Below are 13704 nucleotides of genomic sequence, written 5' to 3'. Positions count from 1 at the left end.
TTCATCGTTAGGAGAGTGATCGAAATCTATCATCGGTATTCAGAGCCAATGCAATTAGCCTTTCTGGACTTTAAAGCCGCTTTCGACTTTTCTCATCGGGACCATCTCCTCAACGCGCTTCGCGCTGATGGAGTACCGAGAAAGTTCGTTCGTTTGTTTGATGATATCAATCAAGGAACAACTGTTGCAGTTCGAACACCAGCCGGATGTACAACACCGTTTGAAGTGGTAACTGGAGTAAGACAAGGGGCAGTGGCAGGACCTTTCCTGTTCAATTTCGCAATCGAGGACATTATATGGATAACAGTAGATCAGTGTCCTGCCAATGTCATCCTAGTACCACCAGGACCCCTTGACCTATCTCGAGTACGCCGACGATGTTGTTATATTCGCAGAAAACACTACGGAACTTCAAGGTGTTGTTAACCTTGTATCGAAGCAGGCTTCAGCATATAACTGCGTCTATGGCCTAATAAGTGCAAGCAGATGTGGGTCTCTTTGAGACCTCGTGCGGGAATCAGGGTGGACAAGTGAACAAACCTGTCGTTGAGTTCTGTTATCTGAGCTGTACGCTGAAGAACAACGGCAGCTACGAGAAAGATGTTCAGCAAAGATGCGCCAGGGCCATTTCTGCATTTAACTCCTTAACGAAATGCATGTTGTCGACCCCCATCACCAACGAAGCGAAGCTGGGAGTCTACCTATCCGCAATTCGCCCCATCATGATGTACGGATCGGAGACTTGGACGTCACCGTCTACGATGATAGAGAGGCTTGAGTGCACGGGAAGGAAGATGCTTAGATCGCTGCTTAGTTACTCTTCGGCTAGGACATGGCACAGTGAAGATCTTTACGTCAATCTTTCGATGTGGTGTACTGGCGGATGACATGAGGAAGACATCAACATCTTGCATCGCAGTCGAAAGTAGCTACAGAAAATCGTCTTCGCTTCTTTGGACATATACTGAGGAGACCAGCAAACCGCCTCGTTCAACAAGTTCTGAGGAATTCAAGTTGGAAAAGATCACCAGGCCAAAAAAGGAAGTTCTGGGTGAGTTGTGAAAGAGGACTTGGGGACACTCGGCATGGATAGGCAGTTCAGGCGAGACAAAAGGTTTTGGAAGATATAAAATAGCGCATAGATTGATTCTGTGCAGGCTCTCGCAGCAGAGAAGGTTGGGGAGAGCTATGTTCAAGGACGGCACACATCAGCGAAGATGCGGGCAGTCGCGTCAGATATCAGCCCGCTGGTAAAGTCAAGTAGTGGATCTTTAAAAAACCATAAAATGAGCTTGACCGAGTTGAGCTTTCCTCACCCGCTACTGGTTTTTCCTTTTTACTCTCAGAACGCAGAAGAAGAAGATTTTGAATGATCCATATATCGAGAAAGCTGTTCCGTGAAGTTGTAAGAGTTTTTAGGTGGAGATCCGAAAAAAATGCCAGCGCTGGTCATTCGCCCATGGTTGGAGCACCTTCTCCTATACCTGGCATTACCGCGTTACATCAATCAGCAAAGAATTGGGAAAGTATTTATAGGGTACTTTTTTCTACTATACCGAATGGATACAAATTCTTGTTTTTGACCCTGTACTCTTAAAGGCTTGAGAAAATTTATGCCAGCTATACGATATTTGAGTAATCATATACCATCGCTCTCGAATAACGAAGACAAGTCTCTAAGACTGCTTTGGGACATTCAAATCTAACCATATTGCGTTCTATACGTCAAACGATCAAACTCATAATAGATGCGTTAGCAGCCTGGATCTCTTGCATGATAAAATGAAATAAAATAGATATGGTAGATAGATAAGATGAAATACTTTGGCGTAGTGATCGCTAAACATGGTACACGCCTAGATCCACCCGCAAGCATTGTGAAAACCTAGCATCCAACGAAAAATAGAGCTGTTAAATGACTCTTAGGAGCAGTATCCTGTTCTCGTCGCTTCATTCCTAGACATACGATTGTCACCACTTCGTTTTACAACATTTCAGTCAAACATGCGTCATTCTCAGAGACATATGAGCAGGAACTAGCGTTTTTGTAATCGACGATGCTTTGGGTAAAGCAGTAGCTAGTATCATTTAAGCTAGGGCCCTCATATCTCATTCATACTAACGTATTCGCCATCGGTGCAGCCGCATATCTTGTACAAGTTAGTTGTGACATTTGCCAACCATTTACAGTTGTTATAAGTGTTGTTCCAACCCCCCGTTGCATGTTGCAACCGTCCTTACCTACAATTAAAGAATATTTACAAGCTCTTACTTATTTACAAAACATGATAAAAACTGCAGGGATGGAATTTGAAGCTCTAACTTTAAGCGAAACAAATTGAAACTTGAAGGAGCACAAATTGGGCAAGTACTCTGTTTTCACTGTTTATACTGCACGCTTAGCAGAACGCCTCAATTAACAAACTCCTGACCCAAATCTTCAAACAAAAATAAATAGCACACATTACGAATACCTACTTGTTTGACTCCATTTTAGAGTAGAAAAAAAGCGTATAAATCAATTCGCAACACGTAATTTGATTTGACAGTTGTATCATCCGCGAGAAAATCAGAACTTTTCAAGGTCACATTATACGTGAAGAATTGAGAACCATCCCAATTCCTTTCAGACCTTTCCAACTTATCCGCGTGAATATCACTGAAATTCTTCCTCAAATATATTTCCATCACAGTTTGTGCATTCAGTAAGCTTGCAATCTGCGCTCCAATCTCTAACCGAACAAAAACGTTGTGTTGAAATCCTTGATCAACAATATCATGGCAAAGGATAGTATTCCTCAAGAAATTGTGTCAGATCGTGGTTTTAGTCACATAAGTGGGGTATTTTCACACATAAACGCAATCTTGGGGATATCTAACGAACTAACAACAAGTTAAAGGCATCACCCCACGAATCTGAGGTGGTGCAGATTTCAGGTGGAGTATTCGTATACGGGATGGGAGACTATGGAGAGGGGGTGATTCCGTCCATTTCTTCCTAATTGCCGTAAAAAACGGCCCGGAAGATGCGGCGCCGCACAAGGCTGGCGCGCTCCAGTCGAACTCCCTGTAGAAAATAGTGCGCCAGAACGCCTGAGGCCGTATCTTCCGGGCCGTTTTTTACGGCAATTAGGAAGAAATGGACGGAATCACCCCCTCTCCATAGTCTCCCATCCCGCATACGAATACTCCACCTGAAATCCATACCACCTCAGATTCGTGGAGTGATGCCTTTTAATCCTGCAAAGCGAATGGACAAATCGAGAGATCAGATGCTGAAAATTTGTGCCCAGACTTTCTCCAACTTATCGTCTTTGTCTATAAAACAAATATAAATGACACGACAGGGTGCAACTTGTTTTTCTTTACATAAGGACGCCATGCGATCACTCGAAATGATACTGCTCACCAACTCCCGTCCACCATATTTTATGCAAGCAACAGATTTGCATATCCATTCAAAACTGCCCTGCAAACCACAATAATCGAAGCCGGAGTTCAGTAGACCACCTCGGAGATCTTGTTTTTACGATACTGTTCGTCCAAAATTAGGGAATCATTGCGATCCACCCTGTATTTCAGGTTGCCCTTGTGGATGAAGACAAAGTGTGTAGTGTGAGGTTTAGATTTTCTTGTTTACAGATATTTTTTTGTGCATTGTAATCATTGTTCAATTGTCTAGATGAAACGTTTTGTATTACAGCAGGTGAAATCTTTCATATCTTAAGAGCAAACCTATGTGGCGCATTTGTAGTCGAAACAAAGGCGAATGTAATGAGTGCAACCGTATTAATGAGATCAAAATGCCAAATCACTATGATGTGATATGCATGGGAAATAGCGGGATAAGTGTTTGAATAGGAATTGAAGAGTGAGGTGCAGTAGGAAGAGATCGGCTACGGGATGACAAAAAGCTGAGCAATCACATATATCTTTCAAGCAGCAGATATGACTTGTATATTGGAAATAAGTACAGGAAAGAGATCAATGATGTACATAAATCAGTAGTCGGCGACATTGGGTGAGCTGCGAGTGACGCTGGAGAATCGAAACGCGCGCACAACATTGCAGAGACGACGTCGTGCCGCCGCCGCACCGAGTCGAGCCGTCTCACGGAAGTCGCGCTCGCGCGATGGAGACCGAGGTCGATCTGTAATATGACCCTTGGCCCTGAGTACAAACGCTACGGAGTTACGAGAACTTACTTGGCATAGAGGCTGGAAGGTCCTTACTGACATTATTATTGTTGTTAAGAAGCTTAATGCTGGTTGTTCTTACGGGTTCCCTGGACTCGTTGTCATCAGATGGACAAGAACTACTCGAGGGACAAGCGGAATTGGTGGGAAAGAATTGTTGCTGACGTGGACTTCGTCCCAGTGAAAACGGCCATGAACCGCTGCGATGCGAGCACACAGTCGCTGAAAGCAATTCTAAACGGAGACTCTTTAGGAAAGGAAAGGAAAAGGGAAAACACAAATTCTCTTCATATAGAACCAAAAAGAAATACTTACCTTTAACATTTCATTTCGGTTCTTTATGAAACTAAATGAATCAAATAGAATGGGTCTCTATAACTTTCTCAAATCACCCTTTGAGAAGAAAACTTCATTTGTTCATTTCCTTTCTCTGAGGATGTAGATCATGTTGAAGAAAAATCGAATTGGAATATTGCGACCATGTGAAATATGGAAAGGCGAAAAAACGGATTTTTTTTCAGAGAAAGAATAGGACGAAACTATTAATCTTTCGAAAAAAGGGATTGCGCATCAGGCGTAGCTGTGCGCCAGTTATCTCCCAGCAATATCCACCTCAAAGCTAGCTCAGATGAAGTTTCTATTTACTTATTTCGGTTATTTGTATCTTTGTTATATGGAGTCGACTGAAGCAACAATGGAAACTTCGCGTTAAGTGTGTTTAGATGCATAATATAATTGTCGTAACCTATCTTCAGAAAATGAAAGCAGTAAGAGAATTCAAAAGTCGCGCATTTTTCGACAAAATTGCGGTGTTTTTCTGCCAGTTTGCTTCTGAAGTTTAGCTGCTCTTCATCAGCTGTCGAATTCAAGCTAGTCCATGCTACATGTTAATTTGTTAGAAGAAAACGTGATTTGAAGAAAAACTCGGTAACTAAAGGGGAAACCATTAAAAGTTGCAAGATCCATAAATTATTTCAATTCAATTATCACTTGTACACATTCGATGCCGACTACATATAAGTTATAGTTTCTGACAACAAAAAAAAACTCGTAAATTCAGAATTTAGGTTAAAAGCATCATCCCACGAATCTGAGGTGGTACGGATTTCAGGTGGAGTATTCGTATACGGGATTGTGGATTAAGTAGAGGGGGTGATTCCGTCCATTTCTTGCTAGTTGGCGTAAAAAACGGCCAATCAGCGTGCACACTGCTCCATAACCTACGATCCCGCATACGAATACTCCACCTGAAATCCGTACTACCTCAGATTCGTGGGGTGATGCTTTTAATTGGATACATAAGAATTATAAATAGAGACCGATACACAGAAAAGTTTCCACGCCAACCTTTTTCATCTGCGTGCTCCTCAGGCGAGTGACATTCACGCTGGACTTCTTCAGCGGTGGCTGGAAAAGGCGACGTCAGCGGGTGGTCCGTGCTAAAATCAGAGCTATTGCTTACGATGTAAGTGAGTTAATTCTGAAATCGTTCAACCTTAAGAAAAGTCGTGAGTTCCTAAACTACTCCAATTCAGGTATGATGTGCATGACTACAATGAGTATTTGAAAATTTCTTAACAAAAAGTGATGAATTCTACAACCTACAATGGCATCTCAAGTGCATGATGTTACCGCTTGCTGTGCTGGATAAGTGTTGTAGTAAAATATATCGAAAAAGAGTTCACGCTCCAAATAGGCGCATCATAAATATCCATCGCAAGATCACTCAGAGACAATCTGGCGATACCTTTCCCATATGTGTTCTTTAAACAACAAGACGCTAACCCAGCCACAGATACGAAAATCCGTTTCTTTGCAAACGATGTATATGAAACGGTAGCTCGATTTCGTGAGAACAGAACTAAGTCTAACTTTTCTCTTGCACAAAAGCAAGGCATTAAGGAAGTTCGAGAGTTGATTACTTCTAAGCAAATAAGGTTATAGAAGTTAAGTGATAAGGGTGGGGAATTTGTGGTTATTCCACACCAGTTGGATATAATTGATATTGGATTGGACATAACAGAAAGACATTTGCAAGATGTCTCACTATATCGTTTATCCTCCGTTAGTGAGTTCGTGAAGAAGTCCCGCCTTTTGAACGACAAATGGGTTAGGATAGGAAAATATGCTTAGTTTCCTCCCTCTCCAATTGCTCGCCTTAAGATTAACCTGTCGACCTGTCCAGTGTTCTATTTCCTTATCAAGACGCACAAACTCCAGTCCAACAGCGATTTGGCCTCCACTGACCTTGCTACTTTCAAAGTGAGACCTATAATTAGTAGTGTAGGAGGTCCTACGGATAGGGATAGGGATATGGTTCCTAAACACAATATTTGAGCAAGCATTGGGCCATATACCTGCTCATTTAACAGATACCCGTATGTTCTTAGACCACTTGCGCGCGGCACACCCGATAAGAGACTGTGTCATGAAGTCATTCGGCGTCGAAGTACTGTATACGAATGTATCTGATGACTCTCCGATACAGGCTATGTTCGAACTGCTAAAAGAAAACATAAGAACCATCAGTTTATGCGGATTATCAACCTCCCAATTGATGGTTCTTTTCAAGGCGTGCCTCGACTGCAATATCTTCAGATGGCCCGGAAATTATTTTGCGCAACTTAGAAGTTTAGCTATGGGGCAGGGATTGGCTCCCACCTTAGCTATTTCGTTTATGGCCAAAATTGAAGCACCTGTTTTGGAAAACGTCCTTTGTTCTACTCTCGGTACAACGACGACTGCTTTGTTATTTGCGCCACCCAAGCGGAGATGGACAAATGTTTTGACTTGTTGAATCGACCGCCCGAACAAATAGCAAATGGCTTCCTTGTTTAAACGTCCAGGTTGGTATCTCAAACGGTACCCACCAAACGAAATGGTATCGTAAGCCCCTTAATAAAAATATCCTTGTTCATTTTCTCTCTGCTCATCCATTTCAAAGAAAGAAAGTTGTGATTAACAACATATTCCGCACAGCAAAAACTGTTCGAAGTGGACTTGAGGAGAGAAAAGAATCGTTCACTTTGGCTCGCGAAATTGCTGTTTCTGATGGTTACGAAATCCGAACGTCTGAAAGTAGATGATATCAAAGTGAAAGAGCACTGCAATTGGAAAACCCCACCACAGATGAGATATCTCTCTGCTTTCCATATATCTCCGATGAAATTAGCACTGCATTTAGGCGGTTTCTGAAGAGGACAGACTTAAATAGCTCGGTTTCGGTGGTTGAAACACCACCGAACAATTTGAAACGTCAGCTAGTTTGAAGTCGCTTGTACGATACCATCTCTACAACACCGAATTGTATTACTTATCCCGCAGGACTCCCATACACCAGGAGATTGCTTGGCTGAAGACTTCCGGTGTAATCCACCTGATTTCTTGCACGAACTGCGGCGACGAGCATGTCGATGAAACGGCACGACCGCTATATGTCCCATCAAAAAGCACGTGAATGGAATGAACAGGTTACGAGAATCAATTCCCCTAGTATTGCGGATGTTTTTGTGCTGGAATAACGGTACACTCACCTTTCCACTTTTGAGACATGGTTCAAGAAACGGTCTAAACGATCTGGATCCGTGTCGCGTAGCTTGTTGTAGATTTTGCATTGTAGCTCTTTGGGAATCTAAATAAGCAGGATTTTGCGGTGACAAAATTGTCACAGAACCGCTACCTACACGAAATACTTCTTCCACATGTGCAATCATCGTTTCCACGATAGCAATCTGTTGTTCGTTTTCTGCCAAAGTCGCGTGCAATTTCCCATGATCCGGCCGTAGTATGGACGGAGCGAATATAGTGGCCAGATTGTGGGCGTCCATGCGATTCCCTTGCATCACGTGCTAAAAAAGGGCAAAGCTCACTCCTCAAACGCTGAAAACATAACAACTTGTATGGAGTAGTAAAAATCCCAGTGATGTTGTGTTATTTGATTTTAACTTAAAGGCATCACCCCACGAATCTGGGGTTCTTACGACGGCTTCTGTTGCAATGCGCAACTGCAACTCGTCTAAAACCCATTCGGACGGATCGCAAGGGGGGGGGGGCACTGGTTGCTGCATTACAACAGAAGCCGTCGTAAGAACAACGTTCCAGGGTTATCCCTTTACATTTATACAGGGAAAGACGAACGGAATCACCCTCTTCCCCACAATATACGCTTGAGCGGGCGTCATAATCTTTTTGATAGTTTCAGATATGAATTCCGTAATCCGCTTGTTTTTGTTCATGAGTTTTTGGAGCGCTCAAATTGGCAAATAGCGAAAAGTTGAAAAGAAATAGAAAGTAGTAAAATAATTTTTCGACAGCTTCGGTTGTAGTGGATGTACCGGTTGGCCCTCACAGCGCATAGGGCAACATATATTCATATACTTCTAAACTATTTCGAATCGGATGTCTGCGGATGAGAGGATGCATAAGGAGTCAACGCCAGCTTTGACTATCTTCGTTGCTTACACTTCAGCATCAAGCTTCGAAAAAAAAATGTCTGGGCTTTCTATATGGACCTAGAGAAGTTGTACAGAGAAGACCATATCTTCTTCCAATTCATTGTTGGTGAGTTTAACGCCAAGATTGGTCCAATAAGAATGTCTGACGAATTTGCGCTGCGCTGGATGTGGGAGTCACCCGGTGGAGGGTAGAGTAAGGAAATTAACCACATCATCGTCAGTGAAAGGTTCTCTCTGACGGGATGCCGCTGTTGTGCCAAAGTTCTATACGGGATAAGGCTCCGCCGAGCAAGATTTTCCTTTACACGGAGAGAAAAGAAAGCAGCGAAGTTTAGAGAGCGGAGTCCCGGAATTATCACTAATTGGGATCTCTTTGCTACGCTAGCCGACTTTTGGGAAGATTCAGCAATGAACAACATCGACGAGAAATACGACCGGCTCGTTGAACACCTTCACGACTGTGCGGGAAAGCCTGAAAGTTTCAAAACCACGAAAAGACCCCTCTCTCCAGGAAATTTTGTGCTGATACGAAAGCGTAGAGCAGGACGAGCCAGAGACAACCAAGAATTCACGTCCGAGCTTGTAAGGCTACCCGCAGAGTTCACAGCTGCGCGGGCGGCCCCGCCCGCAAGGGTCTGCGCTTGATGGTTATTGAGCGCACTGTGGTGAACCCTCAATGAGCATCAAGCACAGACCCATGCTGGTGGGGCCGCCCGCACGGCTGTGAACTCTGCGGACAGCCTAAAGGTTTGCAGAGAAGCGATAAAGGAAGACCTTAAACAGACCAGAAGTTCGGTTGTAGTTTGGCTGAAGCTGCAGAGGCGGAAAAAAGCGTTCGCTATTGCCATAGAGACTTCTCCTGTTCGCAAGATGAAGATGACTGCTCTCCGGAAACCAAATGGAACAGTCATTGCATAGCAGCACGAGCCGCAGGGAACCAAGAACTCAAGTCCGAGCTCGCAAAGCTTTGCAGAGAGGCGATAAAGGAAGCCAGCAATGAGCACTTCTGCTCTTCTCCTTAAAGAGAGAAGAGCAGAAGTGCTGGCTGAAGCTGCAGAGGTGTCGAGACTTCGCCAGTCGCAAGACGCAAGAGGATGACTGCTCTCGGGAACCCAAATGGAACAGTAATTGCATAGAGAAGAAGAATGGAAAAAAATCATCTACGCCACTCTCACGTCTTCGACAGCCATGACCACATGCATAGTCACCATCTGAGATAGCACAACATGTCATTCCAGAGGCTCCCACTCCGAAGTACAACATGCTATCATGACGGTAAAAAAATCCTACGGCACCTGGTCCCGACAGAAAAAAGGTCAGAATATCTGAAGAACTTTCCGCCGGTAATTGTCAACACTCTGGCGATGCTCTTTGCATGTTACCTGTCAGAATTCAAGCTTGTTAAACAGTGAAAGACCAGCAATGACCGTTGTTGTATAAGAAGGGAGGTCCACATGACATCGGCAACTATCGCCCAACTAGCTTACTATCCATCTACGTGCTCTTTACAAGAGTGATCATCAACGGGATTAAGAAAGATGAAGTACAGCCATGAGAGCAAGGAGGGTTTCGAAAAGAGTTCAGCAGGATTGACTACGTTCACAACGTTTCGAAACTCATCGAGGCATCGCTAGACTACAAGGTGCCGCTTCGTCTCACCTTCATTGACTTGTTCTAGGCCTTGGACTCAGTTGAGACGGATGCGGTCATGGAAGCCCTAGACAATCAGGGTGTCTCTGCTCAATACATGGAGGTACTTCGAGAGTTGTAAATGAGATATCCAAATCATTAGTCTTTGTTAGCGATTACTACTAAGCTTCAATTTAAAATGAACATTCAGTTTAGTCACTCCTGCCTATCTATTTTTTGAGAGACTGGGTCTGTTGTATTGTGGATCAAATGCCTATTCCCAGGTTCTCAAGAAGCTACCTAAGTCGAATAATGTCAGTCAGTAAAGGCAATTATAACGTTCGTCTACAGCTCATCACACACTAATGCCTCATCTTATCATGCGGACGATTATCAAAACTCCAACAATCCTTACAGAGATCATAATGGAGACAAAATTAATATCTTTGATACGAGTCTACATATAAGGATAGCCCAGATACTTCACCGTCTGACTATCATTTGTTCTGCTCTGTGAAGAAAGAAACGAAAAAACGAACGAAAAGCTTCGAATTTCTGGAAAGACCAAAACTAGTCTTGAAGGATTTCCCGAGAGCAGAAATGAAACTCTTTGGAAAGATGGTTCTATAGCACAGCTTGAACGCTAAGTCAAAGTGATAGAAAATAATGGATACTATAGTGTATGACGTTTTGTTAAATAAATGGTATAAAAGTGGACGTACTTATGTAACTCCTGAAGGAAGGATAAAGCTAAAGGATAAAGTTTCTGGCGTCAATCAATCCGCTTGGGATGCGCCCCCACGTTCACTTCAATTCAGAATCGTTTGAAGTTTACGAACGTGTAACTGGCCTACACAATGACTTGCATGGCTAGCCGATGTGTCAAGTCAGTGCTTTTATCCTCCCAGGCAAGCCTAGTACCAATTTATCGATCCCAGAGGAATGAAAGGCTTGGTGAGCACTAGGGCGGACTCGAACCTCCAATCGATTGTGCAGGACGCGGAACCTCTAACCACTGCACTACACACGCCCCCCCTCCCCCCTCCTTCCCCCCAACGACGTGGAACTGCTTTAGTTTCTACGAGGTGCGTTAAAGGCATCACTCCACGAATCTGAGGTGGTATGGATTTCAGGTGGAGTATTCGTATGCGGGATGGGAGACTATGGAGAGGGGGGTGATTCCGTCCATTTCTTCCTAATTGCCGTAAAAAACGGCCCGGAAGATACGGCTTCAGGCGTTCTGGCGCACTATTTTCTACGGGGAGTTCGACTGGAGCGCGTCAGCCGTTTCCGCAATCTACACCCCGAACTCAATGTTTTCACTGGGCGTTCCGCAGCACGTTCACTTCGTGATACGCTGCCTTTAAACAATTTAAAGACAAAACTTTTACCTTAAAGACAACTTGAAAAGTCAGATTTCTTCCTGAAAGAAATGCAGGAAATAACACTATTCTAACCTCCCGCAAAAATAGTACACTTGACTCACCTCAGTTCCTCCAGAGCCGACTTGGTCGTGACAATGCAGTGACACCTCGTGAAGAAATTTCAGCAGCACATACAATGTGTCTATGTTCGGCGGTCCTAGTAGTGAAACCAACAGACGGATAACCTCAATCCGTTCTTCGTAAGGAAATCCTGAAGAAGTGTTGGTTGGTTCTCGTACCAGTTCTAAGCACAAAAGGAGTGATGCATACGAGCAGCTGCTATGTAGGCTTGATAGTGCTCTCGAGGTAGTAATGACTGTGGAAGATCACGAAAATACTCTTTGAGAAGCGTCGCAACATCGTGTGCTGTTGTGTTTTCAACCAGATCGTCGCTGATGGCCGTGCCGCCTCCCACCTGAAAGAGTTAGGTGAGACAAAAAAGTCATTGTTAAAGAATAAAGCTATGTCGAACCTTCTCCAAAGTGGACCTCAACTGACGACATCGTTTTGCGTTACCGGCCACTCGGAAAAGACCCACAGAAGTTAGCCCTGGAATTAGAGATCGAAGCGTACGTAGCAACGAACAGGAACTCCGTCGTCCACTTACCGTACGCCATGAGGTATTGTGTACAGTTTTCCACAATACGTGGTACTTGAAGCGTATGCGGATCAACATCTTCGCTGGATGGTGCATCCAGGGAGTATGAGAATGAGGCAGAAGAAGGACGTTGTTTCTTGATAAAACGGCCCTGGAATACAATTTATTTATGTATGAAGAGGCGCTGGTGTCCCATAATGACCAAAAGGAGCTAGAAATTTAGCGAAGACCCATATCTCCACTCAAGTGTGGCGATGGGACACGACCCCCTCGAATACAACCCCCTTTCTTTTTTCCTTGTCCTCATCGAACATTGTTGCGACAGTTGTTATATTGGAAATTTATAGTTTAGTTTATATTATTTTGTTTCTAGTTTATATTGGAGATTTGATGTATTTCGAAAAAGAAAAATCGAAAATGAGCCGAGGAACAAATGGCCAATGTGAGATTCGATGGCTCACAGAAGCGAAGGAACACCAAATAGTAGAAGAATCAAATCTGCTAAAGTATTGTTGAAGTAGTGACATTGGAATATTTTCTTTTTTATTCTAAAATCTACTAAATATCTTTGAACACTAATGGAAGCACATAATAGGACAAAAAAGAGAAGAGTCAGGTGTATAGGTCGAATTACAAAAGGACGACGAAAAAAAACCCAAAAAAATCAACATTTTGTTTTGGCAACATGATAATGGGAGTGGGAGTTGAACCCACTTCCAAAACATGAAGAATTTTATTATACGTAGTTTTCAGCTGTTTCAAAGTGAATTTAATGGAATTTGACAAAAAGCTCAGATTCTGTGCCGATTACATCGTTAGGTCTGGAAGACCACAATCACTTCGTGATAAGAGGACCAAGAGAAATATTCTCAGGAGTTTTTCAGAGAAGAACCTCGACACACACTGCCTCATCTTTTTTTTTCCAAAACGATGAAGGAATGTGTGTGAAGGAGAGGAAGAGCTACGGTTACGGTAGATGCGTAGCACTCACAAGATTGAAAGTGCCGAATATTCATATCCAATAATCTGATCTATTCACCGTAACGATTTCCTTTTCCGGCTCGGAAGGTTGCGTGATCAGCGAGAAATCCTTAACTGGCAACGAACATGTAGGTGGAGCTGAACCTGCGTACGGTGATGGTGACGAAGGGTTGGAATCGGGGTAGAGATTCTAGAAAAAGAACACCGATTAGAATTAGATTAAACCCCAAAGCTGCCAGTAGGAATCCATACATGTGTGGAGGGATACAGCCATTTACGATCGGTTAATGCCACAATTTCCGGTTCAGATCGAACAGATTTCGCATGTTGTCGAGGTGAACTACCTCTTAAACAAAACTTGTTTTTGAAGAAGAAGCTTTTATCTCCGAACTGGGAAATTAAAAAAAAGACTCCATTAACAG

General features: G+C 43.4%; 3 protein-coding genes across 6 annotated transcripts in view; 2 read left to right on the top strand and 1 right to left on the bottom strand.

Annotated features, from left to right (window-relative positions):
- Positions 1 to 48: 48 nt before the first annotated feature.
- Positions 49 to 426, top strand: RB195_006911 (uncharacterized protein; the record flags this gene model as incomplete). Its single annotated transcript, XM_064180258.1, has 1 exon — positions 49 to 426. The coding sequence occupies one exon, from the start codon at positions 49 to 51 to the stop codon at positions 424 to 426; it is 378 nt and encodes a 125-aa protein (XP_064037144.1).
- A 462-nt stretch (positions 427 to 888) lies between these two features.
- RB195_006910 (uncharacterized protein) lies at positions 889 to 1264 on the top strand (the record flags this gene model as incomplete). The annotated part of the gene is made up of 2 exons (XM_064180256.1): positions 889 to 1051; positions 1158 to 1264. 2 exons carry the CDS (start codon positions 889 to 891, stop codon positions 1262 to 1264), a joined length of 270 nt encoding a protein of 89 aa, XP_064037143.1.
- Positions 1265 to 4001: 2737 nt separating this feature from the next.
- RB195_006909 (uncharacterized protein) overlaps positions 4002 to 13704 on the bottom strand; it is a gene marked incomplete at both ends in the record, with an annotated part of 56584 nt that continues 46881 nt past the window's right edge. For 3 of the 4 annotated variants that reach the window (XM_064180255.1, XM_064180254.1, XM_064180252.1), the window contains 11 exons: positions 4002 to 4150; positions 4206 to 4418; positions 5544 to 5635; positions 7730 to 7827; positions 7880 to 8044; positions 11766 to 11914; positions 11974 to 12118; positions 12176 to 12252; positions 12311 to 12452; positions 13341 to 13472; positions 13535 to 13628. In XM_064180255.1, the coding sequence (XP_064037140.1) occupies positions 4002 to 4150; positions 4206 to 4418; positions 5544 to 5635; positions 7730 to 7827; positions 7880 to 8044; positions 11766 to 11914; positions 11974 to 12118; positions 12176 to 12252; positions 12311 to 12452; positions 13341 to 13472; positions 13535 to 13628 (1456 nt within the window). Of the gene's footprint in view, positions 4151 to 4205; positions 4431 to 5543; positions 5636 to 7729; positions 7828 to 7879; positions 8045 to 11765; positions 11915 to 11973; positions 12119 to 12175; positions 12253 to 12310; positions 12453 to 13340; positions 13473 to 13534; positions 13629 to 13704 lie in introns of all 4 variants that reach the window. The other variant, XM_064180253.1, reaches the window with a different exon arrangement.

This window comes from Necator americanus, chromosome I (genome assembly GCF_031761385.1).
Source record: "Necator americanus strain Aroian chromosome I, whole genome shotgun sequence".
Lineage (NCBI taxonomy): Eukaryota > Metazoa > Nematoda > Chromadorea > Rhabditida > Ancylostomatidae > Necator > Necator americanus.
This window is presented reverse-complemented; position numbering and strand designations above follow the sequence as displayed.